Below are 19,691 nucleotides of genomic sequence, written 5' to 3' on the forward strand. Positions count from 1 at the left end.
AACAGGAAGCTTAGAAAGGCATCAGAAACAGCCATTCCAAACACACAATGTAGCATCATGAAACACACTTCAGTTAAATACCAAAGTGCAGGACCAGCATCCAGTAAGACCAAACATGTAGAGTGGTCTATTTCCAGCAGACTCTAATGGGCAGTCCACTGGTACTTAGATTTGATTTAAAAGTACGTTTGGACTTCAAATATTTGCACAAAAGTAAACTTAAAGCATAAGTTCATTTTGGTACAAAACATTCAGAACTATGTGTGCTTTTTTTCATCATATATTTATTAATCATATATTCAAGATTATTCTATGCATTATTTAAAAAAATTCTGTATCAAAACAAACACATTTTAATTTCATTTTCCAGGGCACATTTTGAAGTACCCTGATATTTACTTCCCTGGTTTCCAAATGTGACTCATTTACGAAATGCCAAGATGCATCTCATGAAGTGGCATAATTTAGGCTAAAATGTCAGAGGAGATATTTTTAAAATGATATCAACAAGCAGTAGTGATACTGTTTTTTCTCTACGTACGCTGTTTACAACCTGCAGAATACTGGTGAATCATCAGCAAGTTTTTGTCAGAAGATTCAAAACCACTCAGTACATTTTACATCTTTTTCCAAAAACTTTCTAGTTTGAATTATAGTATGTCGTAGTGTCTAGTGCTATTATTGTAATCAAACATAATTTTTGTGAAATTCAAAAATGAATGGAAACTCTGTAGTATATTTAACATCAATTCAAATCACCAAATATAGTTTTGGATGGAAGGTCTTCAGAACTGAGATCTCCCATGCCAAATCTCTGGAAGCACTTGTAAGGTTGCGGTCAGAAAGCAAATGGTACACCTACAATGCTGGACTTAAACCAACACAGTAAAACACGATGTTGCCAACATATTAGCCCCCTTTTTTTCCTAATGAGCTAAAGTTTGAAGGGACTCATAACCCACCCCCCCACACACACACAGGGTACACTGCAATGGTTCTCCTCCCCTCTGTGCACCCAGATCGTTCATGACTCCCCTCTGCCAGCTCGTTGCCAACAACACAACCAACCAGCATTTCCCATTGTTAAAAACCATTTCCTTTCAGTACCCAGTCATTCTCCCCTGAACACAGAAATCTAGATTTGCAACCTTCAGTTTCTCTTTCCTTATATTACATAAAGTCACCCTGAATCAGACTGTCCCTGCCACACCACCACAAGCATGGCAGCCATCAACGAGCTCGACACGACAGAGTCACTTCCGCTGCGCTTCGCACTCCTTCCATTTCCTATTTTCCTTCATTTGGCTCCTCACCTCCTCTTCTTCATCCACCACTGGCCACTCACCCTCACATTTTCACAGGAGAAAATACAGACTATACGCCCTGAATCGTGTTGTCATGTATCCGCAGGAGAGAGAACAATCTAAATTGAAAACTCAGGGCTCAGTTCTTATCATATTGTCTATTTTGTGGCCAGCAGTTTTTAATCTTGCGTTCATCTCAGAGTCATACGGGGAGCTGACACCTTGGATTCCGTCCACCCCAAAAGCATTTATAATCTGCAAGGCAAAGTCCAGAGTTGCATTTCCCTTTTGGAAAAGTGAACTTTATCCTAACGCTTTTACTCCAAAGAACCCCGGCCCTGGGTAATCCCATCTACATGACATTCCATACCCTAATGAGTTTCTTTAAAACTTGGGGAAAATGTAACATTTGTCAGATTCTGAAAGAAGCTCATCAAACCAAAAATTACTGCAATCATGGCTAAGATTATTACAGGTCAAGTCTTACCTTTTCAAGCCATTGTTTGCAATTGTAATTCCATGAAGTATAAACGTACTTAAGGTGTATTTTTAAAATGGGCCCAACACAGTAGCATAGTGGCTAAAGTCCTCGCCTCGTATGTACTGGGATCCCATATGGACACCGGTTCTAGTCCCAGCAGCCTCACTTCTCCTCCAGCTCCCTGCTTGTCCTCTGGGAAAGCAGTTGAGGATAGCACAAAACTTTGGGACCCTGCACCTGCGTGGGAGACCTGGAAGAGACTCCAGGCTCCTAGCTTCAAATCGGTGCAGCTCCAGCCATTGCGGCCACTTATGGAGTGAGACAACGGATGGAAGATCTTCCTCTCTGTTTTTCCTCCTCTCTGTATATATGATTTCCAATAAAAATAAAATAAATCTTTAAAAAAACAAACACTAACCCACTGGCCTCCATTACCCAGGATTACTCAGTGGTTTCTTTACGCACCCCTCCTACGCTTCTCCTTTAACTCTCTAGCTGTTCATCCATCAGGTTTTATTTTGCATACAAAGTTAGGACTAGATACAATTAAGGGCCTTGGAAATATAAAGTATAAAAAGCTCTCCCTTCTATCATTTAGTGGCCCAAAACACAAAAGTCAGAAATTTAGAAAACTCAAAATCACAAGTCCTTGCCAATGTCTACCACTGAAATGAAATTAATACTCTGAGAATGAGGCAGGACTGTGGACTTATAAAAGGTTTTTTTGTTTTTTTTAACCACCAAGGGTTAGCTTTCCTCATTCCAAAGAAGTTACTCAGAAATATTCTGAGACTGAACAGTTACACAACGCATACAGAGCGCTGCCTTTGGGAGCCACAACTGGGCAATGGCTTCTCCAGTTACTCAGCCCTCCTGCTCCGACACTCACTCACTCCGTTCGGTGTACTGAATTCTATCACTAAAGAAGCCACATGCTCCTTATAAAGAAGGCGACATTACTAACTCCCACACCTTCAGATGTTGCATCTCACCTGGAAGCTTTGCATCCAAATATAGACAATCTGAAATCCTTCCTATCGGTGAATTTGTGTCACTAATATAGTTTCCTACATTCCGCAATTCACATGAAAATCATTCTTAAAAAGTTCCCCAGGTGATGTTCATACTGTTCCATCCAGCAGAATTATTAAGTCCTCATTTTATTGAACCTGTCGACAATACCTGCTCTCTGATACAGTCCTCATCTTCCTAAGCACCCTCTTGCAGGGAAGGTGTTTGGAACAGCAGTTAATACGCCACTTCCGATGCATGCATCCCGTATCAGAATTCCTGGGATTGGGTTCCAACTCCTCTTTGGATACTGGCTTCCTGCTAATGTGCACCCTAAGAAGGCAGTAAAATAATGTCTCGAGTATCTAGGCCCTGCCACTCGTGTGGGAATCCCAGACTGGAACACCAGGCTGGCTCCCCGTGCCTCGACTCCAGCTGCCACAGGGCATTTGGGGGGTACACTGTCAGGTGAGAGACCGCCTGTCTCCAGCTTTCTCTTTCAAGAAAAATGAAAATAAATAAATTGAAATTCAAGAACAAATGTTCCCTCACTTCTGTGACACTGTTCCCTTCAGTTTCTCTCTTCTCTCTTCTTACCGCCCCCTCTCTTCTCTCTGGTCTGTCTCCTAGGGCATCTCAAAAAGGCTACCTTGCTCTCACGCGCTCTCGAACTGATCTCATCTCTGGAGAAACATCTGAAGTTTCCGTGGAACTGTCTCCAAGCTCAAGCTGAACCACACTCGCGGCCCACCAAGTTGGCTGGCCCCAGTGAGCCCTGAGTCACTTGGTTCTCAGCCAGGTGACCTTTCCTTTCAAATCTCCACTCAGAAAAACTCTTCCAGATGCTCGGTTATCAGTTTTCTCTAGAATGGAAGCAAATGTGCTGGGTCTGACTCCTCCCGAGCTCCAGTCGTACAGTTTCAAATGCATTCTGGAATTTTCCTCCTGAGAGGTGTTTCATCATTTCACATGGAATGACAGAGGGGGCCTTTGCCTCCCAAATCAGAGCCCCTGGGTTAGGATCTCTCTTTTCCTTCTGGCTTGGTATGCCAGTGCAGAGGCAGCCAGCGGTGGCCCACGTACTTGAGCCCCGTCATCTGCAATGGAGACCCAGCTGTTGATTTCCTGGCTCCTGCCTTCAGGCTTGGCACAGCTCTGACTGTTGCAGGAACCTGAAGAGTGAAACAGTGGATGGGAAATCTGTGCCCGTAACTGTTTCTTCTTGAAGACTTATTTACTTATTTAAAAGGGAGAGAAACAGAAAGATGGCGAGTGATAGATTTTTCATCTGCTGCTTCACTCCCTAAATGGGTGCAATAGCCAGAACCGAACCATTTCAAAGGCAGAAGCCAGAAGCCTCCTCTAAATCCCTGACATGGGTAAGGGTGCCCACGCACTTGGACCATTTTCCAGTGCCTTCCTAGGTGACCAACATGGATCTGGTTTGGAAGAGGAGCACTTGGGGCTCAAACTGGCACTCACATGGGATGCTGGCACTAGACAGTGGTGGTTTTATCAGCTATGCCCCAGTGCCTTCCTGTCTGCATTTCAACCTAAAGAAAAAAATCAAGATTCAACTCATGACCAATTCCAAGCTGTATCTGGCCATTCTTCTGATTTGATTTTATTCATTTTCTCATCAAATTAAAAATTAATGGCAGTCTTGTTAAGAATGAATATCTCATTGCCATTTGAGCTCTATCTGGAAGCCATCCTGGTCTTCAACTCCACGTCTTATCCAAAATTCCTAAAAAACCTTCAGTTCCTTCACTTCTCACCCTTGCCATACCACTTGGGCTTGAAAGAAAGCTCTGCGGGCACAGTGCGGCCGTTCAATGGCCTGATCCTCCCCTTCAAGCACAAGGTCCCCATATGTGTGCCAATTCATGTCCCAGATGCTCCACTTCCAATCCAGCCCCCTGCTTTTGATCTGGGAAAGCGGTGAAGGATGGCTTAAGTCCGCGGGATGCTGTAGCCATGTGGGAGACCTGAAAGAAGCTCCTGGCTTCTGGTTTTGGATCAGCTCAGCTCAGACCATTTTGGCTATTTGGGGATGAAGCAGCAGATGAAAGAGCTTTCTCTCTCATCTCTATAAATCTGCCTTTCCAATAAAAATATATAAATCTTAAAAAAAAAAAAAAAAAAAGCTCTGGCAGGCTCCAGCATGGCTACTTTGCCTAAATCGTGCTGAGATTCAACAACAACAACATACACACACAAAAAGAAGCCCAAAAAAACCTTGCTGCATAAGGAGGGGTCATGCAGTTTGTTCAATTCTTTCCATTTAGCTTATTATTTTGTAGTCTGCCTTCTAAACAGCCTCTTCATCCAACCACCCCACACCCCAGAGCTTCCTGGCCAAATCTATCTGTATCTCCATTGTTTTATTTCCTCCCCACCCATCTCCTGAATAAACGCTAAACTAATCTAAATTGTTAGAATTGTGGCCTCAGATAGCTTGTCTACAAAATCAAAAAACCAAAAGGGAAGAGGATGAAGTTCATATGTAACTCACTGAGTCTTTTATTTAAGATGGGCTACAAAGCTGTCAGTTCTTAGAAAAGTGGAACTCTGAGAGTTGAGGTTTATTTTTGGTTGTCACTATATTTCAAGCTTAAACTATATGCATATTTGCAGAACCTTCCACTTTTTTTCTTTGCTCCTCATCAGATAAGTATCAGACTATAAAATGCACAGTTAACCTATTTTCTTAAACACTTAGCATATTTAAATACTTATTTTCAGGGCTACAGAAAGACTACTTATAAATACTTTCAATAGTTGCTGTAATTTTTAAAGAACATGTCATGAAATATTTCAGGTAAACAACAAAAAAATAAAACAATGATTTATATGTGCTGTATAACACCTACCCTGTACACACACACAAACACACACACACACGCATACACCCCATGCAAATCTCCTTGTATTCACAGTGTGTCATTTAGTATGATAGTTAAGAAGTAAAACATATTAAAATCTTACTTTGCCAAACTACTAGGAAATATTGCATTGGAAAGCAGAATTCTCAATCTTTCTCCCACACCATTATTGTGACATGGAATGAAAGGCACTGAGCCTATACAAACACAATAAAACAAAACAGAACACCAGCCAAACAAAGTAAGTATTTTGAGAAATGCAGTCCCACTGGCTGCCAAAGTCACAGAAAACTTGCTTCTGGAAGCTCTGATGATAACACTACAGTGATACAATAAAGTTCTAATATTGTGTTTCCCTTAAAAGTTGGGACTATATTTCTATAATTACTGTCAAAACTAAGACTTTGTTTATGGGAATAAAAGAAATACATGATTTTATCACACTGCTGAAATAAAGAACACATACAAATAACATAATTTCAACATCATCTTCCTAACTTTTTTTCTAGTTTTATGGGGGATTTGAAACTGTGACATTGTTGGCAATACGGAATAATGAGAAAATTAAGTCTGGAGGCAAGAGCTCCAAGTTCTAAGCCTACCACTTCTGCTTCTTTTCTCTCTCTCTCTTTTTAGTTCAAATGTTTACACTTCTTTTTATCTCTTCATATTCTCTCCCCTGCGGATTTTAGTCATTCTTGTGGTTTCAACCACAATATCTGTGGAATGTTCAAGAACAAGGACCCAGATTGTCTAATTTCTAATGCTTACTCACCCCAACACTAATTGAATGCTTACAATCAGGCACTAGACTGTGTACCGGAAATGAAAAGATGAGGACAGACTCATCCCCTTCAGCAAGATCTCTTCTTACTACAGGAATGCAGAGAGTAGAACAGATGAGCTGCAGTAGGGTTAGTTGACCAAAAGTGCTGTGGAGACCCACCAGAAGGGCAGTTAGCCTAAGCGAGGTGTCAGCAGATGACAAAGACATGGTGCAGAGGTCAAGAAGGCAAAACCAGTGATGAGGACGCTGCAGGCTCAGGGAGAAGAAGCTGAGGCACTGCGCTGTGATGACCAATCACGTGGGCATCGCCTGCAATGCTCTGAGCATTGCGGCAAAGGCACAATCCTAAATGCAAGGGGTTGAGTTGGGGTATGCAGATGACAACAAGGGAAGCAGATGTAGCGAGGCTCATGAAAGGCGTTTTACCAGTTTATAATGTTCTTAAGGAGGAGTCGGGGGGGGGGGTATCGCTGAATCATCTGGTGAGTTTTCCCAACCATTTGCTCACTTTTTCTGCACCCCATTGGAAAACTGTGTGGTTGACTCAGACTGGGGTCTGCAGAAAGTTGGCTATTCTCCAACGAGTGGGAGTATGTCCTTCCTTTCTGGTATTGGCTGAAAACTCCTACACTATGAATGCAAGGGAAGATGCACCAAAAAGAGAGAGATGTCTACAAAGAAGAACAAAAACTACAGAGGTCAGAAACTAAGAGAATAAAGAGAAAGAACTAGTAAAAGGGGATTGAACCCTTATCCACACATGGGTGCCAATGCCTCCTGGAGAGCTTCTTAGAATCCAAAGCTCAGTAAGCGTAAAGCCGCCTCATTACTTATTTACATTAGTGGGTCACTAGTAATGAAGAGAAAGACCATAAAGACAACCAGAGGTGTGTCCATTATCACACATTTCCTACAAACATCAAGACAACCACACTGTATCTACAGAGCTGCATGGCTATAGTGTTATGGAAAGAATACAAATGTAATTTTTCCAACAGGTGTATATGGGATATAAAATGATGTCCTCCAGAGAAGTCAAGTCGTACAAATCTGGGTTACAGTTTGAGAAGAAAAGGGCAGATCAGGGTCCCTACCGACTGGTTCCTTCCTATTACCCAATCTTACCTCTCCTCATCCTCATCTTCTATGCAGCAGCAAACCATCTGTAGTTCCGTGAACAGGACACATGAATTCATAAAGTTCCTTCAGCTTCACAGCCTATTCTGACCTTCCATTCCCCTTCTCCACCTCACGGTCCATGTGCTCATCCAAGCACCGCATTTTTTCCTGGAAGTTGACATTCCTGACCCCTCTGTGATCCTTTATAAGGATGGCACAACAGTAGCTGACACTTATCAAACAATTCTTCTGGACCCAGGTGTGAACAGTATCCACTGGATTCTTCCCACCAGTCCTATAAAATAGTCACATATTTCTCCCATTTTGCCCAAAAAATGTTAAGTAATCTGCCCAAGGAAATGTTATTGATCAGCAGTGAAATCAATGTTTGCCCTCAAGCAGACTGGTCCCAGCGTAAATGCTCTAATCACCAGATCCTACTGCCTGTCTGTGATTAAAAATGAAATGATCTTAGTTCATACACTGTGTTCGTCAGTGTTCCGTTACACGTTTGTGATCAATGATATGCTAGTACTGGATATGTATCTTTTTAAAAATACTCTTTAAAAATACTTTTTATTATTCCCAAGACACATGTCGTAGCACCTAATGAAAACTCCTGGCAAGAGGAGTATTATATGATACTAAATTGTAATATAATTATTTCAAAGGTCAAGAATCTCACACATTTGGACTTAGAACTCTCCATCTTGGTGATGTAATTGGAAAATTAAAGTTTGTATGAAATATTATATTATGCTAAGTGAGTAGAAATCTACTAATTTAGTAACCTTTCAATAAAGTGATATCTTTTCTCACTTGTGTATTTTTTCTTCTATTGTAAAAAAGGGACATTTCAAAGAATATTCTTTTAGGAAATATGAGCACATACTTTGTTTTTCCAAACCCAACTTCATGGAAGAGCAGGATAAATTGGTTTGAAACCAGGTGTGGTATCACTTGCTAACTCACAGAAAATTCCACACAGCTATTATGTTAGGCATCGCTGTATATTAATAAAAATAGAATCCAAAACTGACTCAAACACAGTCCAGCCTTATTAGAATTTATGGATGAATTGGGAAGAAAAATGAAAAGAGAGCACAGATGTGAAAGCTGTTTTCCAAGTTTTCGTGGGAAAGGCTTTAAGAAGGCCAATGTTTACTAACGGACAGAATCTGCCCAGTTCAGAGTTACTAACATCGGCCCATCCAATGCGACGGTGGAATGGCCAGCAAACAGCCGTTTTCTCGGAGAACTCTCCGGTAAGACAAATCGCACAGCACGGTGTTTGGGAGCATGTTCTTCCAAAACAGAGTGCTTATTCTTGTATCTCAGTTTTACCACACACAGACCAGGGGACTTCTGGGTGGCTTCACTTCCCCTCTCTGTGCTTCAGTTTCTGTATTTATAATTACATAAGCACGCACATATAGAATGAAAGTGTAGTTGGGAAGGACTAAAAAGTCCGTATGAGCAAAGCAGGTAAAACAGTGCCTTGTCTGTAGAAGGCACACCCTAACTGCATGAATTATGCAAGAAGAGTTGGAGGGTCAGTGCCACAGCTTATCAAGCTATGCCTCTGTCTCTGGTGCCGCAACCTATATGGATTCCAGTGCATGTCCCAGTTGTTCCAGTGCAACTCCCTGCTTATGGGCCAGGAGAGCAGCAGAGGATAGATCAGACCCTTGAGCCCACGAACCCATGTGTGCGATCTGGACGAAGCTCATGGCTTCAGACTGACTCAGCTTTGGTCATTGCAACCATTTGGGGAATGGACCAACACACGCGGAAGAACACTCTCCCTTTCTTTCCTTCTCTCCCCTCTTCCCTCTCTGTCAAAATCTGCCTTTCCAATAAAAATAAAATTAAAATCTTTTTTAAAAATCACTACTTTTATTCACACAACAAAGCAAGTCTACTGAAGACCTCAACTTCAGACACACAGGTGTTCGGAAATCCAGATGTGGTCCAGCTCACTGAGAATGTTTTCTGCCACTTTCCATTCTAATGCGTGAGAAATGAGACCACACCACAATGTAGCCTGCCAAGCAGCAGATCTGCCCTGCGAAGGAAGCAGTGCTGCCGTGAAGAGAACCCAGCAGTCTACAAACCAAACGTAACCAAAATCATCTAACACACATCTTTCATCTTACAGAAAACAAATAGGTCCTAGACATCAAAGTCCCATGGCTAGTAATTGGCAGGGTTTAATTTTTTTTCTTTTAATTTTTAATCTGGCTGTTTAGTGTAGGATTTTTGCTTTTTTTTTTGTTTGCTTGCTTTTTTTTTTATTTTGACAATAGCATGTTGTCAGTGAATAAACTTTAAAACAGAAAATAGAAATTGTAGGGCATACATTCATACCATGACAATGAGCACAGACATCCAACTCTGGGAAGACAGAATCAGGCAGGGGATATTTTAACCAAGATTCAAGCAATCACAGTAAAAGCTACCCACACGGGCAGGGCACCGGTTAAAACAATGGTATCTCAGCAGTACCCTAGTTTAGTTCCTTATTCCAGTTTCTTCCTAATGGGGACCCTTGAAGGCAGCAGCTCAAAGAATACGGCCATATAAAATATCTATAAAATTAACAATAATCACACACGTTTGTTTCATATTACACAATTTCTCAGGATTTAACCTGACTCAGGTGGTCGGAGCCCCCGACCCACAGGCAGATCTGGTTTCTGTGCTGCTGGCTTCGGCCAGTCTCTGGCACGTGGAGAGGAAACATTCGTAAGAGAAAGGAAATGGTGCAGTGTACGCGCTCTCCTTTCTCTCTCCCCACCCCCGCCGTAAGAAAATACAAAAGTTATTTTTTAAAAATTGAAAGACGTCTATAAACACGGAGATGGGACCTTCTACGCATATTTGGACATTTTCATTTCTATTTCATACCGCCTACACTACATTTTGCGATTAGCAGATAAAAAAGCACTTTCCTTATCAGATCTGTGGTCAATATAAGTGCACAAGAGAAAGGGGAAAGGATAGGAAGAAACAGTAGAACTACATTTCACTCCTACACATGTTATTGATGAACCTCTACTCTTAAGTTAGAAATAAATTCAGACACACTATTAAAAGCAAGCAATAATGAAAATTTTTGTAGAAGTCCCATATAATCTATTTCAAATGGGATTGATATGCAAATGATAACGTTCTTTCATATTAAAATAAATAAATATTCAATGAAAAATAAAAGGTTAGGGATGTAATAAGTAAATTCAAATGTATAAAACAAGTACATTTCAATTGCATTCAATTATTTCACCCAATCACCCAGAAGCAAAGATCCTCTAAAGAAAATTGCATTGCCTTCCCAACTCCTTGGAGAACCAGTTTAGTTAACAGCCTACCTATACTTCAGAGATGACCATGGAGCTTACATGTCAAACTCATTTTCAAGTGTCAATCATGTCCCTTTCAATCTAATTAGTTTGGAAAGTAGTGTCACTGACCTGGAACTATGCAGACCATTTATTATCATATCATTTGATCAACCTAACACTTTACCTTAGTTGAGTTCGAGACACCTGTAGCCAAAGCATAATAGTCTTTTTCACTACTCATTACCAGTAACTCTCAATATAATTTCCTATTTACAACTCAATTTCTCTCTATGAATAAGCATAGCCAACTTCAGACAGGCACGCCACAGAATTTCCTTTATTTAACACTTGATAGCAATTAAGATCAGCAAAGTGAATATGTGTGTATGTGTGTGTATAAAACTCAAGGTTTTATACTAAACTGCAAAAGGAGAAAAGGGGGAAAAGCAAAAGACAGATGTGTTAGGAGAAATTTGGAACCTTAAATATAATGGGAAGAATAACATCAAATAATGAGCCATTAAAAATATCTATAAAGTTAGTTATATCACGTGTTTTATAATACAAACTTTCTCAAGTTCATAGCATTTAACCTGACTTTAACCAAGGGCAGAACGAGGCAGAGAACTGAACAGAAGTAACGGACTGTTCCAAAGGGAGTCAGAGGAAACAGCTAAGGGCTTCACAGGGAGCAATCAACGGCCAGAAAGCAGTGAGGTGGGTTGGGGTGGAAGACTACAGCAGGGAGCCCAGGCACATGATGGTGAGCCCAGTAACGATGATCCCCTGGCACACTCGAACAAGTTCAACCGAAGTATCCCACTGGTTTCTTAGATTAGCTTTACATGTTCAAGAACCAATTTGCTAGGTAAAAATAAAAACAGGTAACCTCATCTCTCAACTCTAAACCAACATTGTATCAAGGAAGGAAAGAAGAATCAGATATGCACCAAAATGTTGCATTTATATGTCTAAATGTGACATTAAAAAAGTAAAAAGAAGCATAGCAGTTACATTTAAATAAAAATTCTTCACTGTAGAAGAGGACAATCTAAAAGCAGCATGTCAGCTGCCAATACTTCTGTTCCACCCTGTGCTTTCCTTTGGGGAAGTTAAGGTGCCTTTCACCAAAATTTCAGTTTGTCTGCAGGAATAAGCAAGAGTTCTTCAATTACGATTGCTTGATTGAATCATTACTGGCTACGATTTTGACATCTGACCAAATAAAATACGCATGTATCTTACACTTACCTTCAGGTGAAGAGCCTGTCTTTTGGGAAAAGACGGCACTAACTTTACTCTTCTTGCTCATATCGCTGTTTACAGACAAGCTGGATTGAATTTTTCGATGCATTTTCTGAGAAACAGGCGCTGAAAGTTTGCGATGATCCGTGGACACATGTTTGGCCACGTGATGAATTCCATTCCCATTGCTCAAGCCCACGTGGCCGCCATTTCTTATCTTGCCGAGTTCCTCCTCGCTGAGTTCTTGTGCTGAAGTTTGAATCCGGGGTAAGCGCTGAGGTTGGGCTAAATTAAGGGGCAAAAACAAGAATGAGAAAGAGATTCAGTAACAGAGATGAAGACTTCTCATATAATACATTAAAACGGAAAAGCGACAAAACAGGAGCGTGGCTGGCCAAAGAGAAAGCCCAATTACCAAAAGTGTCAAAGGAACAGATTTTCAGAAGCAGCTTTATACAGAGAAACACATGTGTTTGGTTTTTAGAAAAAAATTCAAATCAGAAATCTGAAAATGCACTTTTTTTTTTTACTTTCTATATACCAGACCTTCTTTTGAGCATTCCAAGCAGAGTAAAATTATCCCTAAACTCCTAATAATGTAAAACTATCCAGTTATCTTTTTGAAAGAAAGGGAAAGAATAAATTTGGCAACTCAAAGTTGAACTGATTTAAAACAGAAAGAACTGTGGTTCATTTGAATTCTATTTTCAACCCAGCCTGAAGAAGAAAACACATTTTCTCTTAAGTATTTTTTGGATAATAAAATAGGCAATTTGGGGACAGATTATAGTATCTAAAAACACTAATAAATGAATCCTAAAAGACTAAGAATTGATCAATTGTTAAGCAGGATCAATCGTGTAAAAGTCAGTAATTCTTCCTATGGGCCAACAGTAACTAAGAAACAAATACAATAGAAAAAGGGAAATTTTCACAATAGCAAAAGTGGAAAAATAAAACACCAACTAGGAATTAAACCAGGGAAAAATGGGCAGAGATATCATGGTCAAAGTGACAAAACATTAACTGCAGGGCTTAAAAGAAACACAAATGAAACATGCTAATTGTTAATATATTTCTTCTCCCAAATCTGCTTAGACCAAATAATTTCCACATTTCTAATAAGCTTGATATTGGAACTAGAAAAGCTGGCCAAAAAATCTGTAAGGAAGAATACTTAAGAATCACTAAAGAAATTTTAAAGAAGAAAAAGAGAGCCATTTGGAGAATGAACCAGCATATGAATTATATCACTCTGTTTCACTGTCTAGCCTTCTCTTTCTGTAACTCTACCTTTAATTACAAGAAACTAATATTACAAAAAAAAAATGTTATGTGGGTTGACATTCTAGGCTAGCACATAAGGCTGCTTTTGGCAACATTCAATATGGGAGCTGTTGTTTCTTCGGGATGCTCCCCTTGGAATCCAGCTCCCTGCTAATCCCCTAAGACACCAGGACAAAGGTGGCCAGAGTACATAGGTCTCTGCTTCCCATGCGGGAGACCCACATGAAGCTTCTGGCTCCCGACTAGTCTTACATTGGCCATGCAACCATCTGGGGGAGGGGTGGGCAAGGGGCGAAGCAGCAAATGAAAGATCTCTCTGTGAATCTGTCAAATAAGTTCATAAATCTTACAAAAATGTTAAGTGTGAATTGAAATTTAATACGAAATTTCATTGGAAGGCCAAACTACAGGAAATTATTTTAATAGTATGACACTCAGCAGGATAAGTTAATTTCATTGTCTGAACATTGATTCACAAAGCAGGGAGAGTGAAGAGTTCTTATTCGTGCAGCTCAGCCATTCTAAACACTCAGATGTTGGTACATTCCCACGTGCCATCCTCTAGGCCACTCTGCGGCTGGGATGTGACCCGAGTTTTTTCACAGCAAAATACTGTTTTGTATTCAGAGACCCCCCACACACGGCGTCACTACACGGGCCAGGTGTAACACAGACCGTGGACACGTGTGCCTGGGTCTCTGCAAGCGTGCAGCTCCACTTCTCAGCAGCCCATGGGCTTACGAGGGCAGCAATAGAGTTTACAGCAGAAAAAGCCCCTTTTCCCTGTGGAGCACGAGCCTTGCTTGTAGAGCTCAGAGCCCAGGACTTCTTCCAGCTCTCTGACATGGCTGTAGGGGTCAGAGAACCCAGGTGATTCGCTGCTGCTTTCCCAGAGCGTTAGCAGGTAGCTGGGATAAAAGTGGAGCAAGCCAGGACTGTGTGCCCGGAAGGGATGCTGCCACCGCAGGCCAAGGCAGAACAGCATCAGCCCGGAGATGATCAAAGTCAACATTTGTATTGACTGTTTACATCTAAGGTTTTTTCACCCAAAACGACAGCAGCAACAATAACACAAGAAAAAAAATTGTGATCCTTTTATTGTTCCATACTTTGCACAATTTCAAAATTTTTAAAAAGGCTATTTTGATGAATCTGTTTTTGATAATGACGAACCACGAAAGGTAAATTAAACATGAGTACTGGAAGCTCTTCGTGCTAGTGAAAGTCCCACGTGTGAGATAAACACAGCTAGGCATGGTGCTCATCAACATCCAAAGGAGATAGATTATCCACGGCGTGAAGGTGTAAGGGCTAAACTTAGCGCCAACATTTCTTAAATTTTTTTTAAGATTTATTTATTTTTATTGGAAAGTCTGATTTACAGAGGGAAGGTGAGAGGGAGAAAGATTTTCCATCTGCTGGTTTGCTCCCCAAGTGGCTGCAATGGCCAGAGCTGAGTTGATCTGAAGCCAGGAGCTTCTTCTGGGTCTGCCGTGCAGGTATAGGGGCCCAAGGCTTTGGGCTGTCCTCTATAGCCTTCCCAGGCCACAAGCAGGGAGCTTGGAGGGAAGCGGAGCAGTCAGGAGACAAACTGGGACCCATGTGGGATCCCAGAGAATGTAAGGCAAGGACTTCAGCCTCTAGGCTATTGCATCAGGCCCCTACCAATCTTTAATATGAGTGACATTTTTATTTGAGCAAATCTTCAACACAACGTTGTCCACTTTGCTCTTCTCCAAGTAATACATATCTTCATGAAAAACACTGCAACGTATCAAAATACCCTATCCTGAACATGCATATTTCGAGAAGAATCATTTCAATTATGTTACTTTGTTAAGTAAAATAGGAACTATGGATTCTTATCAAGTCTTGTACTAACATTAATACCCGTGTTGCCAAATCAAAATATGAAAATCTCTTAAAGTATTTTGATTCCCCCCTGAAAACGAATTCTCCATAAAGGAGTGGCTTGGAGATGTGTAAAGTAACAGGCATAGGGATTATTAAAATATATATTTTTTTACATTTAAAAAAAATGAAAACCAGAAAAGCTTATTCTCCATTGAGGAGCTATATCTACCTATCTCACCACCAAAATCTACAATCAGAAATTTGCAAAAAGAGGTCTATTTTTTATGGATGTGCAATTATTTGATTGGGAGATTAATCTACAGTTACTGTAACTGCTCACTTCAATTAGAATGACATTTGAATGACTGCCTTCGAATCTAATGTTATTTATCCATTTGCACTTAAAAGGATGTTCCTTCTGGGCCCTTTCAGCAATCTTACCAAATACATCGGTTGTTTAAGAGTCATTTTATCTCTGAAAAGAATAAGTCAAGCTACACAACAGCTTGGTTAAGTCATAACGTCACTGACCAGTGCCATGAAAACCTCTTATCAATCCAAAGCACCACGCCATCTTCTCTAACCTTTGATAAATTTTGAATTGTTATGGAATCACTAAACATTTTCAATAAACAAAAATAAGCCTGGTAAGAACGAGATTGTGTCCTCGCGCCAAATCCTAAACCCGACAGAGTCGAACCTTTTCCCACTACCAAAATGAACAATTTGCAAATGATTACATATGACTGCAGTGGTACTTTAACACCCTTAATGATCTGTCCGCATTGCAACATCCAGTATAGAATCTGTTTCTCTGGGCAGGTAAATGAGGGTACATTATTTTTGTTCCACGTTTACCTAAGTATTTTAGCTGTGGTTTGTATTATGGTCAGGACAGCAGGCATTATTTCTCCACCCTTACTTCTTAACACCAAAACTGATTTTTAAAAATAATTTTTCCACATGTGCGCAGTCCATAAATTACAATCAAAACTGGATAAGCCCTAGGCATATTAGCTATCTCAATCAACATTACAGTTAACATCGCTGATCATTTTAATGAATATGACTTCCATCTTATGGTCCAATTATAATGAAAACCAAGTGGGAAGCATCATGTTCTTTTCAACAAGAAACAAAAGCACCGAACTTATTAAACCATAACTACTTGAATTTTTCTTATTGTGTTAGAGTTGTGTATGTCTTTAAAAAAAAAAAAGCAAGCTAATACAAGAACGACACAATGCTTCTTAAAACACAAGTGACGCCTAGGGACCCTCGCTCTCCCTTTAATGATCCACTGCTCTCATTCAGCTGTCTTTCTTTTTTCAAATCTTTACATATGTGACAGCTCTCAAAAGTAGACCATAGACCATCTGGCACTTTCAGAGGTGTAACTTGTGCAAATTCAGCTCTATTGGGAGCACACTGCTATCTACTGCCTGTGTTATAAAGGGACAATAGAGTGTAGAACTTCTGAGTTGTTTTGAATTATTCATTTTTTGCCTGTATATTCAAGAAATTTTACAAACTCTGCATTTTGTACTACATAATCGCATGCGTTCAAGGTACAAAGAAACTTTTTGACACCTCTTTTCTACAGAAAGCTGGCATTCTGTTTGATATGTGAGCATTCAGCATCTGTTATATCATTCTAAACAGGATGGGTGCTCCGACAAAAGACCCCATTTTGAATTTACTCTATATGAGCAAAAAAAAAAATGTATTCTTGATATTCAGTAACGAATGCAATACACATCAAAATTTCAAATACCAGCTATAAGAACATTCAACATCTTCAAACCTCCATAGCACTGGTCACCCGCTCACCATATGTATAAGGATTTTTATTATAAAAAAATCCTTGCAAACACAATGCAGCATGATTGTAATTTTAATATCTGTGCTGAATAGTTACAAATGTCTTAAGAAATATTGAGCTTTCCAAGTTCGAATATTTTCAATCAAGAAGGAAACCGATAGAATTAGGTGTAGTGGTTTTTCAATAAGAATAATAAATACAGGCGTAAATGAGTCAATGGCATCCAGTTCTTTTGATTACTTGTTAAGCTGGTGATACTGCAGCCAGTAGTGACTATACGTGAAACTGCAGCTGCTGGAGCAGCAATATAAAGCAACACTTTGTTATAGCATATAATCTATTAGCTCGTACAAATCATTGCCACTCACTGGTCTCTTCACACGTTCAGATTTAATAAAATTACAAAAGAATTCTCATACCATTGAGCTTAAATGGTTGTTGCAACATCTTTCAATATCAAAATTAAATGCTTAGTATTTAAAATGGCTAGTAACAAAACGATAAATACAGCATACAGAGTCAAGAAAATGATTTAGCTAGCATAAATCTAAATTATATTTCCCAAAGAAAATTACAAAGCTTTCGTCCAGTGCAATGTCGCCATGGAATAAATACTCAAACATGTACATACCACAAATGCCAGAATATTGCATTTGCATGTGTGCGCTTACCACATATCAATATTACATATACTAAAATATTCATACAACACAATAAGTTTAAAAAGAAGAAAAGTTACTTCAATAAGCACTAATATAACGTCATAGTATTGCTTACTACTATAATGTAAATTTGGATTAAAGCCAATTATAGTAAATGTGCTAAATATTCACTTGTTTTTTTCAGCCTGATTGAAATCACCCCTGCAATGCAGACCGTGAATGGAAATTAATAACCATGCATTCTGGAAGCTTCCAATGTTTTCTTGATATGTTTCCTAAGTTTCCCGCCAAAGGGCTTCTCAAAGTTTTTCATTTATTTCTAGAGCTTTATATTCTTTCATCCTATATCATATTTCCCATTTTCATTTTACTTAATAATATGTATGTTTCTCAAAGTAAAATTTATTTTGGAATTGCCACACTTTTTTGAAACACTGATCAATTTGAAGATTCTAAATCAAATCCAACGACTATATGAATGGGGACATCAGAGAAGGGGAGGAATGTTGTGAGATATCAATTCTGATCCAATTTCTAACGTTAATTCAGACTAATTCCTGCTAGGGAAATCACCAAATGGTAACTACAGATGTTATCATTAACACAAAAGGATTAAAAGTTTGGAAGTTGTTTGGAGAGGTGATTTCTGTATTTCATAAGTAATATTCATAAAATACTTCAGCACACTTACATAATGGCTGCACAGAAAGACATGCAGCTTTCTCTCAAATCTATTTCCCCCTGCTCTGGGCACATGGCAACTCCATTCCCCAGTCCTCCCTTGCAGTTAGCTTCAGCTTTGTATCCAGGTTGTCTCTGAGGGAATGACAGCAGCAATTACTGCTGCTACTTCTAGGCTTAAGCTGAGAGATGTGGGTGGACCCTCCTCATATTTCCTTTTTTGTCCCTGGCAATGGCCCAGACCTGACCACAGCTGCAAAAACTATCTCAAGGGATGTTGGCAAAACAACAGGAGGAGCCTGCGTAACAGCAGGCAGCAGGATTTCCCGGCAACCTGCACTGCTCTTCCCCACAGTGAACCTGCTGAAGACACAGAACTGACGCTCTCATTCATTATACAAACACTGGTAGCTTCTGTCAAGACCTGTTAACAACTACGTGCCATGAAAATGTTTATAAGATACATTACTTGCCCCCAGCTCAAATGCTGCAGAAGACACTAAATTTCAAATGCAGAAAGTGGTTAGCTGTTACTAGTATAAAATATTGATTACCAGGTAGCCAACACAAAAACCAGTGCCCAAGTCAAGTCTGGGAATGATCGTCAAAAGCACACAATCTTCATAAAGCAATTTCCAATTATTCCTGTGATATAATAATGATATCTTTATTTTTCCAATTAAAGAACAACTATTTAAAATTCCACCAAATTTCCATTGTGGCTGAGTGGTTACCCGGTAGGGTTGGGGAACCCAGTCTGTCCAGGACCAATCTGAGTTCTGGGATGTGGAACTTTTAGTTTGAAAAAGAGCTCTGTCCCAGCCAAACTGGGATAAGTTGTTCACCTCTATATTAGGAACGAATTTTGGGTAGCCATTACGGGTTTCCTCAAAAACAAATGATGAAGCAGAAAGGAGAGCATATAGACTTTAACAAGGTACACTGGGGTTTGAACGCTGGAGTTCCTACAGCCCAATTCTGTGGTCTTGAGAAAGTGACATCACACGGTTATCACCCACTCCAGCCTTCCAGGGCCCTGGGATTTTCACTGCCAAAATAAAAGAAAATACCAAAAAACATCCCCTTCTGGGCATTGGCAAGCCTAACTTCTCATTCCCACGGCCCCTACTATCTCTTATCATCATTTCTCCCAATACAGTTTTGTCCAATTTCTTTCTGATTTACATTGGCTTTTGCTGCTTGTTCTGTATT

The 19,691-nt window shown here is 39.9% G+C and overlaps 1 protein-coding gene across 1 annotated transcript in view; it reads right to left on the reverse strand.

Annotated features, from left to right (window-relative positions):
* Positions 1 to 19,691, reverse strand: part of MDFIC (MyoD family inhibitor domain containing) — an 83,535-nt gene that overhangs the window by 16,464 nt on the left and 47,380 nt on the right. The window contains 1 exon segment of the mRNA XM_041001921.1: positions 12,180 to 12,458. Within this exon segment, the coding sequence (XP_040857855.1) occupies positions 12,180 to 12,458 (279 nt within the window).

Source organism: Ochotona curzoniae, unplaced genomic scaffold (genome assembly GCF_017591425.1).
Source record: "Ochotona curzoniae isolate NIBS_2020 unplaced genomic scaffold, NIBS_Ocur_1.0 scaffold_2476, whole genome shotgun sequence".
NCBI lineage: Eukaryota > Metazoa > Chordata > Mammalia > Lagomorpha > Ochotonidae > Ochotona > Ochotona curzoniae.